A 22,624-nucleotide genomic window follows, 5' to 3' on the forward strand; every position below is an offset into this window, starting at 1 on the left:
CATATATAAGAGGTTCCTTTATAAAAATGGGCCACCATGTGAAAAAAGAAAGGATTAAACCCTAATTAAAACTATCACTGTGATCATGCAGACATGTGCATGAAAACATATTTGCAAGTAACACGTCTACATTCTTGAAATTCCTACATATATGGAGGCCCTGGATATCTGATTAATTGTCATATTTTTTTACTTTTGGAGGGTCCTATGTTTTTATCAGATAAATGATAATTCCCCGAAGCTGTGTCTATAACTTTTCTCTTTGTCTTACCTGGTACTAGTGATTCATCTATCTTTTCCTTTCCCTTTCACTCATTTGTATAAACCAATACATGTTACTTCCACCCCGTAACTCACCTAATTCATGATAGGAATTACATGTTTATTGGAATGTTATAACTGCATTTCCTTATTATTGTATGTGTTAACTTGTTATTGTCTGTTTAAAAAAATGAAATCAATAAAGATTATTGAAACCAAAGAAAAACAAGCATTAAAATATTATGAAATTTTAACCTGAAATGCAATAGTCAGAATTTATGATTTTAAACAAAGAGCTTTTTTCAAGGAACACATCAAGGACAGCTAGTCGGCAGCACAGAAAGCAAAAGATGGTTTGAAATTGGATGCAAACTATTCCTACAGGTGTCCAATGTTTGTAGATTACTTCCAAACCCTTTAATTGTATTTAGGCAGTGTTGGAGCAGAATGCATTAAAACACACTCTAGGGCAGGATTTAGACCGTTTTTCTCTTCAGGACAGAGCACATGGCTATCATAATCACAAAAAAAGACAATTAGCCAAAGAAGACAGACAATTATAACCCTTATTAGTGCCAAGAAAGCCAAGGTGGCAGTCAGTACAGTTTCCTATACCATCAAAAGGCACTTGGAAACTGACAGGAAGAGGTCTGGCAGACCAAAGGCCACTACAAAATAAGATGACAAGTTTTAGAGAGTCAACGATTTGCGTGATCGACACCTCACAGCATAAAATCTTCAGGCACGGCTTAATGCGGTAAAAAATAAACAAGTTTCCATTTCAACTGTGAAGAGAAGACTTCTATCTGCAGGTTTGACACTTACAGTATCAGTAAGAAAGCCACTGCTAAGATTGTTAAATAAGAAGAAGACTTACTTGGGCCAACATCACCTCCAGTGGACTACTGAAGAGTGGAAGAAGGTCTTATGGACTGATGAATCAAAATTTGACATTTTTGGTACATCATGTAAGGTTTTATTCACCATCGAATAGCTAAAAAGATGTTTCCTGAGTATGTGACAGCTAGAGGTGGCTACTTTAAAGAGTCAAAAATCTCGATTTAATTTGTGAACCAACGTTTACCCATTATTTTCCATGGCTATTATAGTGGCCCGAAACACCTATTTCTGGCCCCTCCATAATTTTCATACATGTCGTGTCTTCAATGTGGATGCACTGTGCAAACTGTCTTGTCTGCTGTTATGTGTATTGCACAGCTGCAGCATACGAGAGGTAAATGTCTGAAAGTGCCTGGGATATGTCTGGAAAAGTATCACTATCTGTCTAGTCACGTGACACGTCTGTACCCTATAAATGTGAGTGATTGCAGTGTGATGGGGAGTTCAGTTATCTTCAACGGTTGAGAAAGGAGTGAGAGTGCCGGCCACATGGGGGTACCTTCAACCCTCATGTGGTGAAGTGACAGAAGAAGAGGAGAGGTATTCTGAAGTCTTCTATGCCAGGAATCGCCGCTGAAGAGAGAGGGAAATAAGGAGTCCGCCGCGCAGAGCTGTCTTCAATTGCAACTGTGTGTGTGGATTCTCTTTATTCAACCGCCGGATAGTCAACGGTGTGAAAGGAACGGTGGCGTCATGCGTGACAAAGTTAAGTCTACCAAACTTATACAGGTAATCACTATCCCAGCACTGCCTGGAAGAGGCCTAGCGGTACTTGGGCCGAGGTTGTGTGCGTCCCTCCGGGGTGGAGCCTGGTAGAGCCACCGTGAAAAGTACCAACTCTACTCTGCAGGTCTTCAGTGTGGACCTCGTGTCTAGGTGGCCGTTGGGATGCTACAGCTATGGCTTTGACTGAAGGCACAGCGACATGCCAGAAATGTATCAGAAAGACTATTTTTTATACCAAAACATTTTTTGCCTAACATGATTTTGATATTTAAATGAATTAAATTTGTGTTTTAATTTTTATTGCCTTTCTTCAAGCAAAAGGATTAACTGGCAACTTTCTCCATGAGGCCAACCTGGGCTGTTCTCAATCTTTTCAAAGGTCCTGTAGCAGCTGCACTGGCTGCTTCTGTGGTATGTGCCCTTTCGGGAATGAACATCCATATGGACAATCGGAGGTTGATGGATGACAAAATAAGCAATGAGGCATTGTTGAAATGCCGTAAAAATAATAATCACCCTCCTTGAGATATTATTCAGCATGCAAGCCATTTTATAAACACATTAACAGTGAAAAAATAGAAGACCCGAATGGGTAAGCAGAAGACCCGCAGTGTCATTGGCCGCCGCAGGGTCAGATTCCGCTGTGGGCTCCCGCATTTTTGCAAATATGTAATTTTAAAGACAGTTTTTTTTACTTATAGTGCCCATGAAATGAGGATTTGCACCCCAAAATGGATACCCCTGTTTGTCCCGTGTTCCGAAATAATATCCATTGTGGCCCTAATCTTATGTCTCTATGCACAACGGGGCCCGAACCAAAAGGAGCAGCTGGTGGTTTTCTGAACAGACATTTTGCTTGATGGTGATTTAGGCCGCGTTGCCCACTTGTAGAGCCCTTGAGCAGGCAAAACGATAAAGAACCCCCACAAATGACCCCAAATTGAAAACTAGACCCCTTAACGAATTCATCTGGGGGTGTACTGCATATTTTGACCGCACAGTTTTTGAATGAATCTAAGCAAAGCTGAAGGAAAAAAATCAGATTTTTATTTTTTTGCATTTGTGTCATTTTGAAAGCAAGTTGTTTTGTACAGCATACATAGGAATGAAGACTTTCACCCCAAAATGGATCCCCCTGTTTGTCCCGTGTTCAGAAACATACCCATTGTGGCCCTAATATTACGTCTGTATGCACAGCGGGGCCTAAAATGAAAGGAGCAGCCGGTAGCTTTTAAAACAGACATTTTGCTTGAAGGTGATTTAGTCCCCATTGTGCACTTGTAGAGCTTTAGCGGCCAAAAGAATAGAGATCGGATCCGTGCCGGGGGATTAAACTTTAACTTTTTTTAACTTTTACGTGATTGCCATTATCCATTGGATAATGTGACCAACCGCAGCCCTCCATGAAATCTCAAGGCTCTCGGCTACGTTTGGTAGCCAGGAGTGGGGAGATTTTAAATTTCCCTAAAAATTTGCGGCTTTGGCGTCCACCATTTTAGAAATGGGAGCGTGCGCAGGACCTGGGGTAAGGTCCGCGGATCAATCCAGGGGCCTTAGGTACGTCATTTTATCTCCCCTCCCAGATGTGATCCATGAGGGGAGATGAAACAAACTTTTTTTTCTTTTTTTTTTACACTTTTATTTTACTTTTATATGATGGCTGTTATCCACTGGAGAACAGCGATCATGTGACCAGAAACCGCATACAGCGGCCCTTGGTGACATCTTCCTGCTCTTGGCTACTTATACTAGCCAGGAGCAGCGAGTTTTTAAATATCCCAGGCCTCCCGGCCCTTTTGCGCGAGAGCTGCAGAACATTGCGGAGGATGGGGGTGAGTATCCTCAGCTTCACTTATGGATCCGATCCATAAGGGGAGCTGAAACTTAAACTTTTTAAACTTTATATTGATTTTAATGCGATCGTGTGACCGGGGGGAGGGTGTTACCGCGACCCCCAATGACAGCTCCAGGATGTTGGCTACCTCTGGTAACTGACAGCATGGAGCTGTTACGTCCACAGCCTGCAGGGCTTTAATACCCAAAGGAAGCGTGTTTTTATGGCCCTAGGGATTAAAGCCCAGCAAAGCAGGACGTAAAAAGTCTATGGGGTGGTCACTAAGGGGTTAAGTATGTCCATGCAGATGTTGCCGTTGGTCATATTCATACTCAGGACCTCAGTGCTGTAAGGCAAAAGAGCTAAGAGCCACCGTGCTACAGGCCCACACGGTATCTCCAATTTTAGATACACCCAATGCGCTCAATTGGACGCCTTATTACTGAGATATTTTCTACTATAGTTATTGCTACTCGGATAGACTATGGTGGCACCAAATAGAGGCACAGGAAGTGCCTACAGTAATCATGTGATGCCAGTTCTCTGCACACAAGCTTGTCATGCTCATAGACCCTTAAGGGCCCCTATATACAGAAGTGAAAAGTAGGCCAAATCCACTAATCCTGAAGGACCATCTATATTACGTCTATGAGGGCATCCTGACTCTCACTGAACAGAGGATGTTGAAGGAGGAAAGGAACCGGCCTGCTGAAGAATCCTTTTGGTCCCACAGGATGTCTAGCAGTGACTTATTCTTCTTTCCCCATTGAAAACACATGCACGCTCAACTGGCCGAGCATACATGTGTAAGGAGGAGTTGGGAGGAATCAACTGAAGGTGTAGGGGCACCTCTACAGTAAGAAATCTCATTGATACATATGTAGAGTAGGAGTGGCAGGTAGATCTGATGACAGGCTCGAACCTCGGCTCTCTGGGACCAGGGGGTGGTGAGGTCCTTGGTATCAGTTACATGTCCCAGGTGACAAGGGGTCTCACTGGAGGTTTCAGGCCTCAGCTCTAGGATAATCAGAAATCGAGAAGCAAAACTGTTCCCACAGAATTTATCAAGACCTTACTCCTGCTGTTGCGGGTTCAAAGCAGGCAGCCAGGCTATTACAGCAAACGGAAAGGTCTTTATTGAACAAATACGTAAGCTTCTTCTTTCAGAGCCAGCAGGGGTAGTCAGATGGTGCTGCAGGTAATTAGGCACCCAAAGTCCTTCTCCCCGTGGAATGGTGAAGTGTTTGATTCCCACGAAGTTCTGGCTTTTGTCTCAGCTTCAGCCCCCTCAGAAGGGCAGAATCGATTTCTCTCCTCTTGGCGCCACGCCACACCAAAACTACCACTACAATAACCTGGTAGCATTATTTAGCAACACCTGTACCGCCCCACCCTAATCGCAGCACCAACCAGCCACCCCAGCCCAGTCTCTGAGGGTACGAACAAACATAAATTGAAGACGGTTACACAACATTAAACTATCGGGTCTTTTCAACTTTGACCAGCTACGCCTCCTACACATAGGCACCATTGTTTCCTGTGTTTCAAGCAAGCCCAAGTTAACACATTACACACCGCTACGGCCATGTTGAGCATTGTCGTTCTATTGTGACTAGATTGACCACAACTAGTTAAACAGAATTCTCTTCTTGAGTCTCTGATGGACACATTGATTTTTGTTTCTAATACCCACTTTGGATTATATGAATGTCTGAAGAACCTGATCCTCTCACACCATGGATCTGTATGTACAGTTAGTTGTTTTGCAGAGCGGCTCCCTCCTTCCTCCCTTCGTCTTCTCTTGTTGATCAGACATTTGGAGCAAGTTACAACCTGTAGAACAACAGACCAGGTTGTGAGCAGCTTTCATTCAACCAGCTGCTTGCACACAGAGCTAATTATATTAATGAGGGTTTCCCTGGGGAAGAATCGGTGACATCAAGAGAGGTACCTACCAATTACAATGTTGGAGGCGGCTCCAGGAGTTTGTCAGAACTGACTTGCTGGAGGTACAGTACTTGGCTATTGACAGGGAAGTAAAAAGCTTGGGGACTGGAGAAGGTATGAGATGGAGGTTGATCATCATGGATCACCACCGCTACATGGTTTGACATGAACTTGGATCGAGCAAACGCTACTATTAGAAATGACCTCTGTTACTGATACCTTCCTGGACCCATCCAAGTCGGCCTTTCTAGACTACAACCATGGACCAACATCATCTCCTCAACCACAAAGTTCTCCAATCCTGGCACATGGACATTACCCACCATCATTGCCTGGCTTCCACTCTACTGGACACGAGGGTCTCTTCTCTCCAGGGATATCAGCCTACAGAGGGAGGTCATACCCATACCCATACCCAACATCTCCTGTAGCCAATCCTCATGGGCATCATAATGGAAACCCTTATCTCAGCTACCAGCAGTACAGTAGCACAATTAATCATGGCGGGAGACTTCACGAAGACGAAGGTTGGTGCCAACCATTTTATAATAACGAATGGCATCTGCCTTTGCTTATAAGGTGGACTTCACTAGCAGTAATAAGGGGAAGTGACAAATTTAAAAGTATTGGGTGAGGGTTAATCTGAATTTTTTGGAAAGTTTTTGAAAAATACTCAGTATTCGATTTGGACTACATTGAACAATAATATACAATGTCAAGTATGTAGCCCGCAGCTATTTGGTATGAAGAAGGGCAGGGCTTATTAGTGCAGGGACAAAGGGGACATTTAGTAAAACCTTTGCAAGGGAAAACAAATTGCAAGCAGTCATATTTCTGTACTAATTTCATTTTTTTAAAGGACCGTTCTATTTTTCCCTTGTAGTAACTCAGGGCATGGTGCTAGCTGTGGTATTGGGCACTATGTATATATCACTGTAATATGAGCGCAGCGTGACACCCAACAATGCTGATGCTAGGAGCTCACTTCCGCCTGCATTGTGTGTGTTATGTAGTCAAACTGAGCACCATCTGCAAATATGTATACCGGGCGGCATGGGTAGAACGCTAATGCTGGGAGTTGTGCTTCTTGAGGTTTTAAATCATGCTTCTATGAAAGGTGTAGCCTGGATTGTGTGCAGAAATCTGAAAAGTATTGATAATCGACTGATTGTAAAATTATCATAGTCTGTTCACACGGAGTTCACTGAGTGACTGGCACATAATAATGGCAGCACTGTAGTTCATACACTGACACAATCACAATGCTGTCACTTCGCCAGTCTGGTGAGTACTAATATTTTATGTTGGCACAAGCAATATATTATAAGGTGATGCATGACATTTTTATTTTATGTTTATGTCACTGACTTTATTCATGAGTTGATTATTGCTTACACTGGCCAAGAATTACACGGTGAGCTCAAGTAGTATGATAGACCAAGTAATAGCTCTCTCTGTATACAGTATTCCTCATAGCTACAGTATATAGCTCATAGTTATCTGTACTGCTTATATTGTACCAATAACTACTCTGTAAGCTCAAATATCTATCCATCCACCGATCTCATATTTATCTACTTTTTATGTATCTACTTTTATAGATATTGTGTCTATCTATCACATATCTATCTATCTATCTATCTATCTATCTATCTATCTATCTCATATCTATCTATCTATTTATCATATCCATCCATCCATCCATCCATCTCATATCTATCTATCTATCTATCTATCTATCTATCTATCTATCTATCTATCCATCCATCTATCTCTTATCTATCTATCTATCTATCTATCTATCTCATATCTATCTATCTACCAGCATCTATCTATCTATCTATCTATCTATCTATCTATCTATCTATCTATCTATCCATCTATCTATCTATCTCATATCTATCTATCTCATATCTATCTATCTCATATCGCTCTATCTATCTATCTCATATCTATCTATCTATTTATCATATCCATCCATCCATCCATCCATCTCATATCTATCCATCTATCTCTTATCTATCTCATATCTATCTATCTATCTATCTATCTATCTATCTATCTATCTATCTATCTATCTATCTACCAGCATCTATCTATCTATCCATCTATCTATCTATCTCATATCTATCTATCTATCTCATATCTATCTATCTCATATCGCTCTATCTATCTATCTATCTATCTCATATCTATCTATCTACCAGTATCTATCTATCTATCCATCTATCTATCTATCTATCTCATATCTATCTATCTATCTATCTATCTATCTCATATCTATCTATCTCATATCGCTCTATCTATCTATCTATCTATCTATCTATCTCATATCTATCTATCTACCAGTATCTATCTATCTATCTATCTATCTATCTATCTATCTATCTATCTATCTATCTATCTATCTATCTCATATCTATCCATTCATCTACATCTCATATCTATCTATCTATCTATCTATCTATCTCATAGCTATCTATCATATCCATCCATCCATCTCATATCTATCTATCTACATCTCATATTTATCTATCTACATCTCATATTTATCTATCTATCTATCCCATATCTATCTATCTATCTATCTATCTATCTATCTATCTATCTATCTATCTATCTCATATCTGTCTATCTATCTATCTATCTATCTATCTATCCTGACTAATCTCCCATATCTCTAGATGTAACCCATCATTACAACCGGACATCTAGTCAGACGTCAGAAGGCTGTAGGTCAGAGTTCTTGCTCTATGTATAGCATATATCGTATAGGCATGTAACAGTTCACTGGGTTTATGGGAATAATTTGTATTACAAAACAAACGTCGGCATACATATAATTAAGAAGAGATCATGGAAATAGAAAAAGAGTGTTTAAAGCTGGAATACCTTCACTTGGCAATCGTATACATTCTATGGAAATATATGAGATAATCCCCCGAAATGTATAAGAATATTTAAAGCCACTGTAGAGCCCCGTGACCTAATAAATCTGAATATGAGACCGCAGAGCTCTGAGCTCACGTCTAATAGTTCTGAGAATTTATAGCAGGGAGTACATTATGTTGTATAATACCCATCTCTGCTGCTGCAAAATCCCTTTCCAACGAAATTTGGTGTGTAGTGAAATGAACTTTTTTCAAATGCCTTTTTTTATACAAACATTATTTTTTTCTGCATATTTTTTTCCTATGAAGAAGTCTATACCCCCCTCCTTAAAAAAAAACCTACAGCATGATGAGTCTAAAAAACAAAAAAGCAAACCAATGGCCATACAATAGTCGCAAATTATGACGCACTCTATTATAATCAACTTTTTGCCTGTTTGTGCTGGCCTCCACATTTTCAAAGAAGTGGGTGTGGCTACACAAAAGGGGTGTGGCTTCACGGATTCATCAGATTTAGCCTACTATAATTTATGCGAGAAGCTGGCATAAATTACAGCTGAAACCTGGATCTGTTGTAGGTTTCAGTATGGAGTATCGAGGTGCGAGAAATGTATTAAAAATCGCAAGTTTGTGCTTTCGCGATTTTTGTGCGATGTGATTTTAACATTAGAATGTCCCATTGAAAAAAACGCAGAGATATCGCAGCGTTAAAAAAAACGCTTGTGGGTAAAAGCCCTAAGGTTGATTTATGTATGTGTCTGCGCACACAGGGCATGTTCATATGCACACGCAATGCACCCACGCCGTGGATTAAATGGCTATTTAGCCTAATGAGGTCCAGATGTGTTCTTTTTTCCATGAAATTGCTGTTCACATTGTGCACGCATTTGCCAACTTCCCATAGACTTCTATGGGGACCTTTGGTGTGCAATAGCGGATAAAATAGAGCACAACCTATTTTTCACGCATGCAAGAAATGCGCATGCAAAATATGGAAATTGAGAATGAAGCACCTGATATCAATGGGTTCTCTTCTCTGCGTTCACAAATACGCCCATCTGAAGGAGTCTTAAAGGGTTAAATTCCTGTCCACTATATATAATGGCCCCAACCTTTTTAAAAAAGAAGAAATGCAGCAGCTGGGATACAATTATTTACAGATATTAGCGTACAATACACAGCGTAGCTGTTGCAGAACCTCAGAAGTTGGATTTCCCCACACTTTTGGCAAAACTTGGAACAGTTGTTTCCATCATGTCCCCCCTCTCCCTTCTTTCCTCCTGTAAAATATATAAAGGGTTCCATCATGTCCCTCCTCTCCCTTCTCTCCTCCTGTAACATATATAAAGTTTCCATCATGTCCCCCTTCGCTCCTCCTGTAACATATATAAAGGCTTCCATCATGTCCCTTCTCTCCCTTCTCTCCTCCTGTAACATATATAAAGGTTTCCATCTTGTCCTCCCTCTCCCTTCTCTCTTCCTGTAAGATATATAAAGGTTTCCATCATGTCTCTCCTCTCCCTTCTCTCCTCCTGTAACATATATAAAGGTTTCCATCATGTCCCCCCTTTTCCTTCTCTCCACCTGTAAAATATATAAAGGTTTCCATCATGTTCCCCTCCCCCTTCTCTCCTCCTGTAACATATATAAAGGTTTCCATCATGTCCCTCCTCTCCCTTCTCTCCTCCTGTAACATATATATAAGTTTCCATCATGTCCCCCTCTCCCTTCTCTCCTCCTGTAACATATATAAAGGTTTCCATCATGTCCCCCTCTCCCTTCTCTCCTTCGGTAACATATGTAAAGGTTTCCATCATGTCCTCCTCTCCCTTCTCTCCTCCTGTAACATATATAAAGGTTTCCATCATGTCCTCCTCTCTCTTCTTTCCTCCTGCAACATATCTAAAGGTGCCCGTAATGTCCCCCCTCTTCCTTAGTGACGCCTTTTTACTGACCTCACTTATAGACTTTTAACTGGCACATACATCTTTTTAAGGTGGTGGCTTAGCTGAATACTGACAGCCGGGTTCCTGCTCTAACATTCCACAATCAATTGCAACTGCAGCAAGTAAGCAGATGAGAGGTGGTCTGTCACCCATCAGCACCCCGCAGTGTGATTGCAAGAAACCAATGGGTTCCATTGGCAGCTGGAAGCCTGACAAAGGTTTCCATATTTGCCATGTGACTCGGCCTTTTAGGCCCCACCCCCAGCAGAGTCTGATAGGCTGCTCTCATAGGCTTAGTAGAGTGCACTACTTAAGTAATACAGTGTACTATCCTAGTGATCAAACTATTGTATTTTCAAGTCCCTTTGAGGGACTAAAAAATAGCATTAAAAAAGTTCAATAAAGTTTAATTGAAAGAAAAGAAATCCAGTTTAAAAAATGTGCATTTCCCCCAAAAAGCTTTTTAAATGGATAAAATACGAAAGAATATTTAAACGCTATACATAATAGGTATTACCGTGTTCAATGACCCATAAACCTCCCAAATATCACAAGAAAAAGCAATCCAGAAGTCACTTATAACTCATCCCTGTTCAGAATACACCCCATTAACAGCAACACTCTGATCTGTATCTTGTAACCAACTACGAATCCACCGGACTAGCAAAGGATTAGGTCCATGTTAAATCTACTGACTGTGAAGATATTTGGACTTTGAGTATCAAGGTATCATGCAAAGCATGGATAATAGAAACTTATATGGCAACACACCAAACATCTAGGCCATGGGAACCCCATGTTTGACCATGTGGTCATTTTGTCCATGTTCTTCCCTAGAAGCAATGTTCCATGTATCCATATATTGTGATGGAATATGCCATGATATCTTTCAGTCTGGGGAAAATATATCAGCATGCTTCCATAAATGAAATCAGAGGTACTATGAGATACAGTAAGGCTCTATACACATTGCGTCTATCTTTCCAGCATCACTTCCACCTCAGATTTCCATCTTCTATGCAGAAAACTGCTTAGTGATGGAACCATGGAGAGCATTGTGACGGAACCAAAGCGTTCAATATGTGAGATGGAGACATCTAAGGTGACTGTTTTACATGGTTTCTGTCCCAGTCAGTCTTTTAGCTGGATAGAAGAGCACCAAGGACCAAAGGAGTGTTTGTCTCACCTATTAAGGTCCATGGTACCATACCAGTTCTAATCAGGTTATATTTTGATAATACAAGCAAGTGCATGGGGTCTGAGAAGCCTAAGAGGGCTATAGTTTTATTAAACTACTAACGACCACTTGTCTGTCCGTGTGTGAGTGAGTTACATGCTCCGCCCCTGATCACATGACAGTGACGTTATCAAAGGTCCTTCATGTGGAGTGAGTGACTTACATGCTCCGCCCCTGATCACATGACGGTGACATCACCACAAGTCCTATTCCATAACAACTGAGTCCACAGGGGTTTGTAGGGCATGCATAACTCACTCACTCGGGATGACCTCCGCATAAAGGACCTGTGATGACTGGAGCATGTAACTCATTCCGGATGATCAGGGGGTAGCATGTGTGAGTGAGTTACATTCTCCGCCCCTAATCACATGACAGTGATGTCATCATAGGTCCTGTAAGCACACGGCTGCTGTCCGGCTAAGTATTCGTTAGTATTCCATAGCAACTGAGGCCGCAGGGGTTTGGAGGGGATGGAATACTAATAAACACCTACAACAGCCATGTGCTTACAGGACCTGGGATGATGTCACCGTCATTTGATCAGTCACCTATGTGGGAGCAGTCTGGAGTCACATGACCAAGGGTGATCAATGTGTTCAGGACTCTGCTGTGCTGCTTTTCATCCCTGTTGTATGAAGAATGTATGTAGCAGAGCTGTATGTATGATGTGCATGTAGCAGAGCTGTATGATGTACATGTAGCAGAGCTGTGTGTGTTTGACAGGCATGTAGCAGAGCTCTGGGGCGCATTGCGCCACCAGAAACACTGGTAGTATATAATTTCCTAATAATTACTAGAGAATACTTCATATAATTGTGGGCTGATGGGATTTGTAGTTTTGTAGCTGGAGTGCCACAGTTTGAAGACCTGTGCTCTAGATCACCCCAAGATCCCTAAATACCAACCATATATAGAGGGCGCAAAGTTGTAACTTAAAGCTTCTCTCTGCCAATGCAAAATCTTCAACAGAATTCCTATGTGCAATTTACACTGAACGGTTACTACATTAGGATAAGCTGGCATGCGACATCATGTGATCCGTAATGCGGTACCACGTGAGGGCTGCATCACGATCTGCTCTTAGATAATGAGCTGACCTCTCCTCTACGCAGCAAAAGGCAACATTTGACAGTCATGAGTAAATTTGGTGACTTGAGTGACTTTGATTGTTGGGGCCTGGAGGTGTGGTGCCAGTATTTCTGAAACAGTCGCACTTGTTGGCTGCTCCTTAACCACAATATCAAGACTGGTTAAACAAGTCCTGTACAAGACTGGTTAAACTATGGACAAACATCTGACAGAAGATCACGATCACGCAGCAGCAGGCCATGTGTGGTGATCATGATGTGCCACAGGGGACCAACAGACCCAGTAGTACAACAGCAGGGATGTTAGAGAAGTTCCACAATGACCATTTGGTGTACCTTGCATTGACTGGGATCAATAGCCAAAGACCGACAAGGGTGCCCTTGATGACCCCACATCATCCCTAACAACACCTCATATTGGCCAAGGAAAGATGTCAATGGACCTTGAACACATGGCAGAAGGGCGTCTGGAATGACGAGTCCTGTTTTCTGCTGAATCTTACAGTCCACATCTGATGTAAGTAGCATGGAGCTGTATCCCATGGGTGCACCATTGGGGTCCAATGGGCCGGTGGCGGCGGTGGTGTTGTTGTCTGGGGAGCATTTTACTAGCATGGCCTAGGACTGTTGGTCATCATACCATAATCCTTTGAATGAAGAACACTACAGGGACCTATAAGCTGACCATCTGCACCCATATCTTCAGGAAGTCTTCCCCAACCACAGTACCATCTTTCAACAGGACAATGCTCTGTCATCGAGCTCCGACCACTAGGGAGTGGTTGGAGGAACACAACAATAAATTCTCCACATTGCCTTGGCCCTCTAACTCACCGGAGTATAACAGACTATAATGCGTTTGGGATATGCTTGAAAGTGCTGTGAGATCTGCTCTTACTTATCCACAAAATGTGCACCAACTGATGGAGCTGCTGCAGTGGGCATGGCTCAAGTTTAGAGATGAGCGAGTATACTCGCTAAGGCACATTACTCGAGCAAGTAGTGCCTTAGCCGAGTATCTCCCCGCTCGTCTCTAAAGCTTCGGGGGCTGGCGCGGGTGATAGGTGAGTTGCGGCGGGGAGTGGGGAGGAACGGGGGGAGAGAGAGATCTCCCCTCCGTTCCTCCCCGCTCTCCCCCGCCGCTCCCCGCCCCCTGAATCTTTAGAGACGAGCGGGGAGATACTCGGCTAAGGCACTACTCGCTCGAGTAATGTGCCTTAGCGAGTATACTCGCTCATCTCTACTCAAGTTCAGTATTACAAAGGATGTTCGCCATCTTGTGGAATCTGTTTCATGATATTTGAAAGCTGTGATTGCCCAGAAAGGTGGACCAACCCATTACTGAGTAGGTGTCCCTAATGCAGTGATTGCTCAGTGTATAATACTGGTGTCTTATGTGGCAGAAGGACCACTGGACCCCTCTAGCACCGGGATCAAGATGCGACCTCTCATAGAATTATAGAACAGTAGAGTTGGAAGGGACCTCCAGGGTTGTCGGGTCCAACTCCCTGCTCAGTGCAGGATTCACTAAATCATCCCAGACAGATATTTTTCCAGCCTTTGTTTGAACACTTCCATTAAGGGGGAACTCACCACCTACCATGGCAACCTGTTCCACTCATTGATCACCCTCACTGTCAGAAAGTTTTTTTCTAATATCTAATCTGTGTCTCCTCCCTTTCAGTTTCATCCCATTGCTTCTGGTCTTCCCATGTGCAAATGAGAATAGGGCTGATCCCTCTGCTGTGTGACAGCCCTATTCTCTGAACCCCCTATAGCTATGTCACTGCTCAGATGGCTGTGATATTTCTTGACAGGTAATAACAACTAGCCTCATTGGGTCTAGTGCATTGCCTCATTTCACCATGCTTTCCTCTGTGGCCCTCCCACCAGATATTGCTTCCACATTCCTACCAGTGTGGCTCTTTCCCATATACAGCCATCTTGAAGAAAGTTGTGAAAAAAGATATGGATTGGCCAACTTTTCTCTATATGCTTGATCAGTGAATGTAACTTTTACGGCAGGTCATCCAACAGTGACCACAAAGTTTTACCCTTACTTGAGCAATGCAGAATTTCCACATTCCAACTCCAATTGTCTCCTCTTGTAGTGGTGTTTATGACTTAGACTTCTATAAAGTCTATCTATGTCCTGTTTCAAGTATCTATATATCAAATTATCTGTCACAAAATACAAGAAATGACACCCCCTTGGAAAGGAGATAATGGTACAGAAAAAATTAGTCATGGATCACAGAAATGACTGCGATGCATTTTCAGAATATAGCATAACTTTGATTAAGTAATTTAAAAAAATCTATATATCCAGGAGGGGTAATTACTTAATAAAAGTTATGCTTTATTCTAAAACTGTATAGCAGTCATTTCTGTGATTCATATATCGAATTACCATGCACTTTAAACAGTAAAGGTCAGAAAAACAAATATACTTCGCACGACTAGAAATGATCCAAGTTTTTTTGCAACTTTTTTTTTACAGGTCTTGCAGTACCGCTTTTCACCAATGTAGATGGTAAACACTTTCCATAGGATCCAATGCAACAGCGCCCCTCTTTGCAAACATTTTCTAAACCGCAATGTCAATTAACAAGAATCTATGACTGACCTGTAATTAAATGCAATTACTATTTGTTAAACCTGTATAAAATCTGACTATTTTCATCGCTTATCACATTCTATGCCCTGGTGAAATAATATTGACACAACGTTTTATATGAAGATTAATTACAGGTTATCAGAAGAAAAAACATTCTTCATAATTAGAGGTTGCTTTCAATTTTATGACATTAATGACTGTAGATGTGGTTAATCTAATGTATGAGCCAAGAAATCTGCACTGAATGTCTTATCTCATCATGACTACCCGACGCTCATCTGAAAACTGGCTATCTATGTCATTCATAATGGATAGTCCAGATTGGCGCTGGACTATAGAGGGGGTGGGGAGCAGGAAACCCCCTATGATGTCTATATGCCCTTAAAAATATGGAAAAGGTTGTTGTCGTGAGACAACCCATTTGAAGAATAGAATTACCATTGAGATGATTGAAGTACAATGCTACACCGCGTATTATGTGCGGTGTACGCGCACATAATACGCGGTAATTGGGCTCAGTGAAGGTACATTGATTTTCATTGATCCATTCGCACTTGCATATATACATTGCGTATAATACTGTGTAAAAAAGAACCAAGCATGCTCTATTTTACAGCGCATTACGTGCAATTGAGCCCTATTGTTCTCTATAGGAGCATAATAAACGCTATACATATGCAATTACATTACGTATTTTGGTGTTTATATGCAATGTTGCTAAGCAACAGGGCATGAAATAAAATAAAAAAGAAATGTCAGACTGCGCATGACAGCGGACGTGAGATACGAAGTAACGGCCTAATGTATATAGTATCAACATTTTTGATAAGGAAGGAAGCATGATAAGGGAAAGGAAGAGCAAAGAAGAGGGAGAAAGTGAGTCATGGGAAGACAGGAAAGGATAGAAGAGAGGGAAGGAAGGAAGGAAGGAATGAACAGAGGGAATGAAGGAGGAAGGAAAGAAGGATGAGAGTGATGCGGAAGGCATGAAAGGATAGGAGAAGCAGGAAATGAAGGGAGGGAGGAAGAGTAGAAGGAAGGTAGGAAGGAGAGAAAGAGAGAAAATGGAAGGTAGAAGAGAGATAGGACAAGAAGGGAAGGAAAGAAGGAAGAAGGATGAGCATAGAAAAGAAGGGCGAAAACTAGGAAGGAAGAGAGTTATGAGGGATGGCAGGGGAGGAAGGAAGGACAAGAGTGAAAAGGAAGGGCAAAAAAGATGGAGAAAGAGTGATGTGAAAGGTAGGAAAGAATAGGAAAAGCAGAGAAGAAAGAAAGGAGGAATAGGAGAAAAGAAAGAAAGAAATAGAAAGATGACAGTGGAAAGTAAAGGTAAAAACGAAGAAGGAAGGAAGTGATGGATAGAGGATGGCAGGAAATGATAGAAGAAGTAGGGAAGGAAGGAATGATGACAGTGGAAAGGAAAGGTGAAAACGAAGAAGGAAGGGAGTGATGGATAGAGGATGGAAGGAAATGATAGAAGTAGGGAAGGAAGGAATGATGACAGTGCAAAGGAAGGGTGAAAAGGTGCAAGGACAGGATTGATGGCGATGGCAAGAAATAAAAGGAGAAGCATGGAAGTAATGAAGGAAGGAGGGCTAGGGGAATGAAGGGTAAATGCATTTGGGCAAAGGAAGCAAGGAAGGAAACAGCTAGGGCTAGAGGAAGAAAGGAATAGTAGAAGAAGAAGAATGGATGGATGGATGGATGGGGACAAGAATGAAGAAAGGAAAGATGGAGTAAGTGACTGAGTAGGTGGTCCACAAATTGTTTGAAGGGTCTGAAAAATGTTTCACCCCTCTCCTCCCAGAGTAATGTTATTTCCCTTTCCCTTCAGAGAACAGTTAGCTTTGTTTCATTACTATATACTATCATAGTCCCAGGTCATTGATGACCATGTAGAAGCACTCTTGGTAATTTTCCAATACGTCCCTGAGCCAACATCACTATCCCTCTCTGAATACCATCCTTATGAGCCCCCATTATGTTCTTGAAAGTAAGATCCATCCACTCAGTAAATACCCCCTAAATGTAAGTGATGGAAATATATCAGTTTTCTCTCAGCTACATTTCTTGTTTTATCACTTGTCTTTTTCAGAGCTGGAGAAATCAACAGTCATAGAAAATGGAGAGATCCGGATTAATGGAAAAGGGAAGAAAATCCGAAAACCTCGCACTATATATTCCAGTGTACAACTACAGGCATTAAATCAGAGGTTCCAACAAACTCAGTATTTGGCGCTACCGGAGAGGGCAGAACTGGCGGCACAGCTTGGCCTAACACAGACACAGGTGTGGAACAAAGAGTTCTGGGTAATATTTTATGGTATCAACAGATAGTCAAAGGTTCAGTGGTTGGAGGCATCAGAACCCTACTATGAAGTCCAACTATAATGCTGCCGATGTATTTTATGCATGTGTCAAGTTATATTGACCTGTTCCTTTCATTGTAGGTGAAAATATGGTTTCAGAACAAGAGATCGAAGTACAAGAAGATCGTAAAACAAGGTTCTAGTATTCCGGATGGAGACCAGGCGCTCACCTCATCTTCACTTTCTCCTTCTTCTCCTAATGTTCCTCCCGCTTGGGACTTTTCTTCAGCTCCAAAGACTATGCCAAATCCTTCAAATTACTTGAATAATTATAACTCTTGGTATCAGGCTCCAGATACTTTTTCAAGACCCCCAATGATGTAATTAAGATCTGTTATGAGGTCTTATAGATGATACCAGCCAATATGGGTCATATGAAGAAAGAGGCTAAGACTTCACCTTGAAGTACTTTCTACCAGATTAACGGTGGTGTGGACCCATCCGTTATCTGGAGAAGGAGAAAACAAGTAGATGGATCAATGTTATTCTACCACTTATTTACTATGTGAAATGCAGCATAGAGGCAACCCATAGGGCCCCTGGAAAGAGGACAGCCATTCCAGGTTGGTCATTTTAATGGATGATGACACCCTTTAAAGAAGTGTGGACGGTACAGTTCACGCAATGCTAGCAAACAAGTGGAAAGGAATCATGAAAATGAAATGGGGACACCAGGACCTCTTGTCTCAGTTGGGTTGTAGGTTGGTAGTGCCAAGCAGAACCTGAATGGGGCCTAAATTTCTATCTTTGCAGCCTTGTCTACTGTGTGCACCATATTACTGACCATTGCCTTGTAATTCATTTCCTCATTCCATTATGAACCCTAAAGTTTCATAAACACAAGTGCTTGTTCTTGTGGTACCAATATTCTGCACTGAGATATAAGTCCTCGATGATAGGTTCCATTTTCAGCCAGGAGTGAAAGCATAAGTCTGGTGTAGAATAAAGGTTTAAGTCCTGCAGGAGGTGATGGCTGAGTATACTGGATGATGCTGGGGTTGTGAAGACGGGACTAACGCCCAAAGGGTTGAAATAGAGACGTCGATGACCAGAAGTAGGTCAGGACGTCTGCCACATGCTTCCCTGGACTCCACCTTGGGCTTTTAAAGTGATAGGGTCACGATGGCAACTTATCTTCGACCCAAATTCATATTAATGCAGTCAGAGTTTATTAATGAGGCTTCATGGCCAAACCAGATGGCTTCCTCTACTACACGTAGACAATAAGTACCATTAACGGTGTTTTCCAGAACTTAGACTTCAATATCATATCAGTGGGGGTCCATTTCCTGGCAGCATCAGCCTTTTGTAGAGGCCATTTTTGTAGTTGATTGTTGATGGTCTATCCTAACCATGGGATCAATATCAAAGTTCCGGAAAACCCCTTAAAATGTGCACTAAACTTTCCTAAGCGTTGAAAGTTACAGATCCACAACTTGAACTAACATTGTAGTTTACAGTGGTTTAGCCCATAGAAAATTGCTTATTTGGAACAAATGAGCCATGAAGTGATGGAATGAGTTATGGAGTTTCCACCACTGCCTAGGGTATGGCCAAGCAGCAGCAGCTGTTCTAAGTGTAATGTACCAGAGAACACCTTAATGTCATGTGTATTACGGTATCTGCTTTAAACTTGACCAAGGAATGTTTTCGATCATGTGATGGTGTCATGGTTCAGGCCACCTCACCATCTTTGCCTTGACTGATAAAATATCTTGCTCTGTCAATTTTGTGTCCTTGAGTACATATAAGCTAACTAGAGATGAGTGAGTATACTCGCTAAGGGCAATTGCTCGAGCGAGCATTGCCCTCAGCGAGTACCTGCCTGCTCGGGAGCAAAGATTCAGCTGCTGGCAGCGGGCAGGGAGCCGCGGGGGAAAGTGGGGAGGAATGGAGGGGAGATCTCTCTCTCCCTCTCTCCCCCCTGCTCCCCCCTGCTCACTGCCGCAACTGACCTCTCACCCGCGCTGGCAGCCAAACCTTCTCTGCCGAGCGGGGAGATACTCACTAATGACAATGCTCGATCGAGTAATTGTCCTTAGCGAGTATACTCGCTCATCTCTAAAGCTAACCCCTTCCAGACATTAGTGACCATAAAAATTGTTATGCTAGCTTATCATCTATCACCAATAGGGTTTCTGTGACCGTCTTAAGATGCTAAGATGGTCATGGTCATGATGCCTACGCCTCAGGTATCAAACTCTACTACGTGGTCATGGCCAATTAACATAATTAATTTCTATGAATACATCCCTAATATTCATGGGCATTACAAGTATCCCTGGGGTCCCATAACTGAACTCCTAATAGGACCCCACTCCACCACAACCAGCTGACATGAAGACTTTTGTTTATTTTAGTCTCCATTCTCTTTCTTGTGTATTTTGCTATGTAAATCTGTGATAACCTAAAATAATGTCCATGGGAACCACAACTTGTCTACTTTTTGACTAGTTGGCATTTTGCAAGTTCAAAGTTTACCCCCTCTCTTTTTTTTTCCATTGCTCCCAGTACTTCTTTATCCCCATTTGTTCATAGACCACCTCCAGAAAGATGCACAATCATTGTATGAGGAGTCTTATAATAGAAGCCAACATTATGGTGGTCTCATCATACCAAGAGGCTTCACGAGCCTCATGTGGCATAGAGTGTTAAGGCAGCAGAAATGCAGTCCTAAGCTCTTGCTCATGACCTGAAGGCTGCAAGTTCTATCCCAACATGGTTTAGGTAGCCAGGACAAGGTTGACTCATCCTTCTGAGGTCAGTAAAATGAGTACCCAACTTGGTGGGTGAAAAGTGCTGCAGATTAAGTTGGCACTATGCAAATGGCAAGATATTTTTTTTTCATTTAGTCACTATGGGTGTTCCTGAACTGAAGCTGAATCAAAGAACTCAACTTTAATCCTTGGAAGAAAGGCCCAAAGACTTAAAGAGGTTTTCCTGGACTCTAAGGCTTCTTTCACACGAGTGCATATCAGCTAGCCGTTTTCACGGCCGGCTGATATACGCTGTGATCTGATGCATTGGATTCCAATGCATCAGATCACATGGCCGTATTCCTGAGATGTAAAAGCGCCCGGCCGGCGCCGGGCGTTTTTATGTTGGGCACAAAAGATAGTCCTGGAACTATCTTTTAGGCCGGAATACGTCGGCCACTGCATGGGCTCCTACGGGAGCCCATGGCAGCAGCCGCAGGTGGGAGGGGGTTTAGCAGCATGGCTGCTAAACTCCCTCCCTCTGCTCCCCACCCTGTGCAGGCTCACTATTCTTCTCCTCCCCGCTGGATCTCTGCAATGGGAGGGGGCGGGATGAGGGCAGAGCTCAGCACGGGCCTGGCCCGCCTCTTCCCATTGCTGTCTGTGGGCAAGGGGTGGGATGTGGGCGGGGCTAAGCTCCCGCTCTCTCCCCGCCAGTTATCGATAGCCATCAATGGGAGGAGGTGGGATGGGATGGCTCTTAGCTCTGCCCCCATCCCGCCCCCTCCAATTGCAAAGAACGAGTTGGGAGGAGACGCCAGGTGAGCCTGCGATGGGGAGCCATGGTAGTCTGCATCGGGCCCCATGCCGTGTGAACAGGCACACAAACATAAGATTTGTGCGCCCATTCACAAGCTTCTACGCCCTTGATGGAAGCGTATGTTGGCCGGCAGTTAAAACGCCAGCCATTATGCGCTCGTGTGAAAGAAGCCCCATACTGATGAGCTATCCTTAGGATAAGTCACTAATACCAGATCGGTGGGGTTCCGCCGCTCAGGATCCCTGCTGATCAGCTGTTCGAGTGAGCGCCTTGCCCTCTGATGTCACTTTTATCTGCCTAAAAGCAGCTCCTTCCCATTCAAGTGAATGGGACTGAGCTGCAATGCCAAACACAACCGCTATGAAATCTACTGTACTGTGTCAGGTATGCAATAAAGTCACGGGATGATCACTTCAATCAGCTGATCGTGGGGGTCGCCGCGAAGAATCCCCACCAAACTGATATAGATGATAGGAGGATAGGTCATCAATATTAAAGTCCCAGAAAACCCCTTTTACCCATAGTCTCAACCTCCCGGGAACTAATGTCACCAATATTAGGAATCTCCTATATTGTCACGTCCCTTGGCTCCTTATTATGATCATGAAAAGTTTACAAACTTTTTCAGGGATTTTTGTTGGGCACGGAAATGTGTGCAAGTGTAGATTTGTTTTCTATTATAATTATTAATTAACCATTTTTGATGGTTACAATGTTTAACTATTTTATTTATAACGAGATGCCGATGATGTATGGATCATACCGGCAACATTTGCTACTCATCATGGAGAACCATTCCTGAGATTTGTACTCCTAGCAATTCTATTGTATTTTTCCATCACTTTGCATGGAATGACATGCGGGTTAATAAAATTTGTTATTAAATAACCGTGTCATGGTTATCAATGGGTCTCTATTAGAGATGAGCGAGCATACTCGCTAAGGGCAATTGCTTGATCGAGCATTGCCCTTAGCGAATACCTGCCCGCTCGGGAGCAAAGATTCGGCTGCCAGCGGCGGGTGGGGAGCGGCAGGGGAGAGCGGGGAGGAGCGGAGGGGAAATCTCTCTCTCCCTCTCTTCCCCTCCGCTCCCCCCTGCTGACTGCCGCAACTCACCTCTCACCCGCGCCGGCACCCGAACCTTTGCTCCCAAACGGGCAGATACACGCTAAGGACAATGCTCGATCGAGCAATTGTCCTTAGCGAGTATGCTCGGTCATCTCTAGTCTCTATGTAAGTGTGTCACTAGGTTATAATAGCAAAATACTGTCGATTTTTAATTTCTCTGT

At 42.7% G+C, this 22,624-nt stretch overlaps 1 protein-coding gene across 2 annotated transcripts; it reads left to right on the forward strand.

Moving 5' to 3' along the window:
* The first annotated feature begins 5,706 nt into the window (after positions 1 to 5,706).
* DLX4 (distal-less homeobox 4) lies at positions 5,707 to 22,223 on the forward strand. 2 transcript variants are annotated; one of them, XM_066587316.1, is made up of 3 exons: positions 5,707 to 6,195; positions 17,546 to 17,760; positions 17,901 to 22,223. In XM_066587316.1, the coding sequence occupies exons 1-3, from the start codon at positions 5,868 to 5,870 to the stop codon at positions 18,141 to 18,143; spliced, it is 786 nt and encodes a 261-aa protein (XP_066443413.1). In that variant the 5' UTR covers positions 5,707 to 5,867; the 3' UTR covers positions 18,144 to 22,223. The 2 variants fall into 2 exon arrangements, with proteins under 2 accessions (XP_066443413.1, XP_066443414.1); XM_066587317.1 differs by having other exon boundaries at positions 5,713 to 6,195; positions 17,546 to 17,739.
* The last annotated feature ends 401 nt before the right edge of the window (positions 22,224 to 22,624 follow it).

Source organism: Eleutherodactylus coqui, chromosome 13 (genome assembly GCF_035609145.1).
Source record: "Eleutherodactylus coqui strain aEleCoq1 chromosome 13, aEleCoq1.hap1, whole genome shotgun sequence".
Classification (NCBI taxonomy): Eukaryota; Metazoa; Chordata; class Amphibia; order Anura; family Eleutherodactylidae; genus Eleutherodactylus; species Eleutherodactylus coqui.

What these genes read in the sequence shown, in the direction of transcription:
- DLX4 (XM_066587316.1), top strand. Translation starts at nt 5,868, where the DNA reads ATGACCTCTGTTACTGATACCTTCCTGGACCCATCCAAGTCGGCCTTT. An exon ending in GAGACTTCACGAAGACGAAG is followed by an intron (nt 6,196 to 17,545) that starts GTTGGTGCCAAC and finishes TGTCTTTTTCAG; the next exon opens with AGCTGGAGAAATCAACAGTC. An exon ending in TGTGGAACAAAGAGTTCTGG is followed by an intron (nt 17,761 to 17,900) that starts GTAATATTTTAT and finishes CTTTCATTGTAG; the next exon opens with GTGAAAATATGGTTTCAGAA.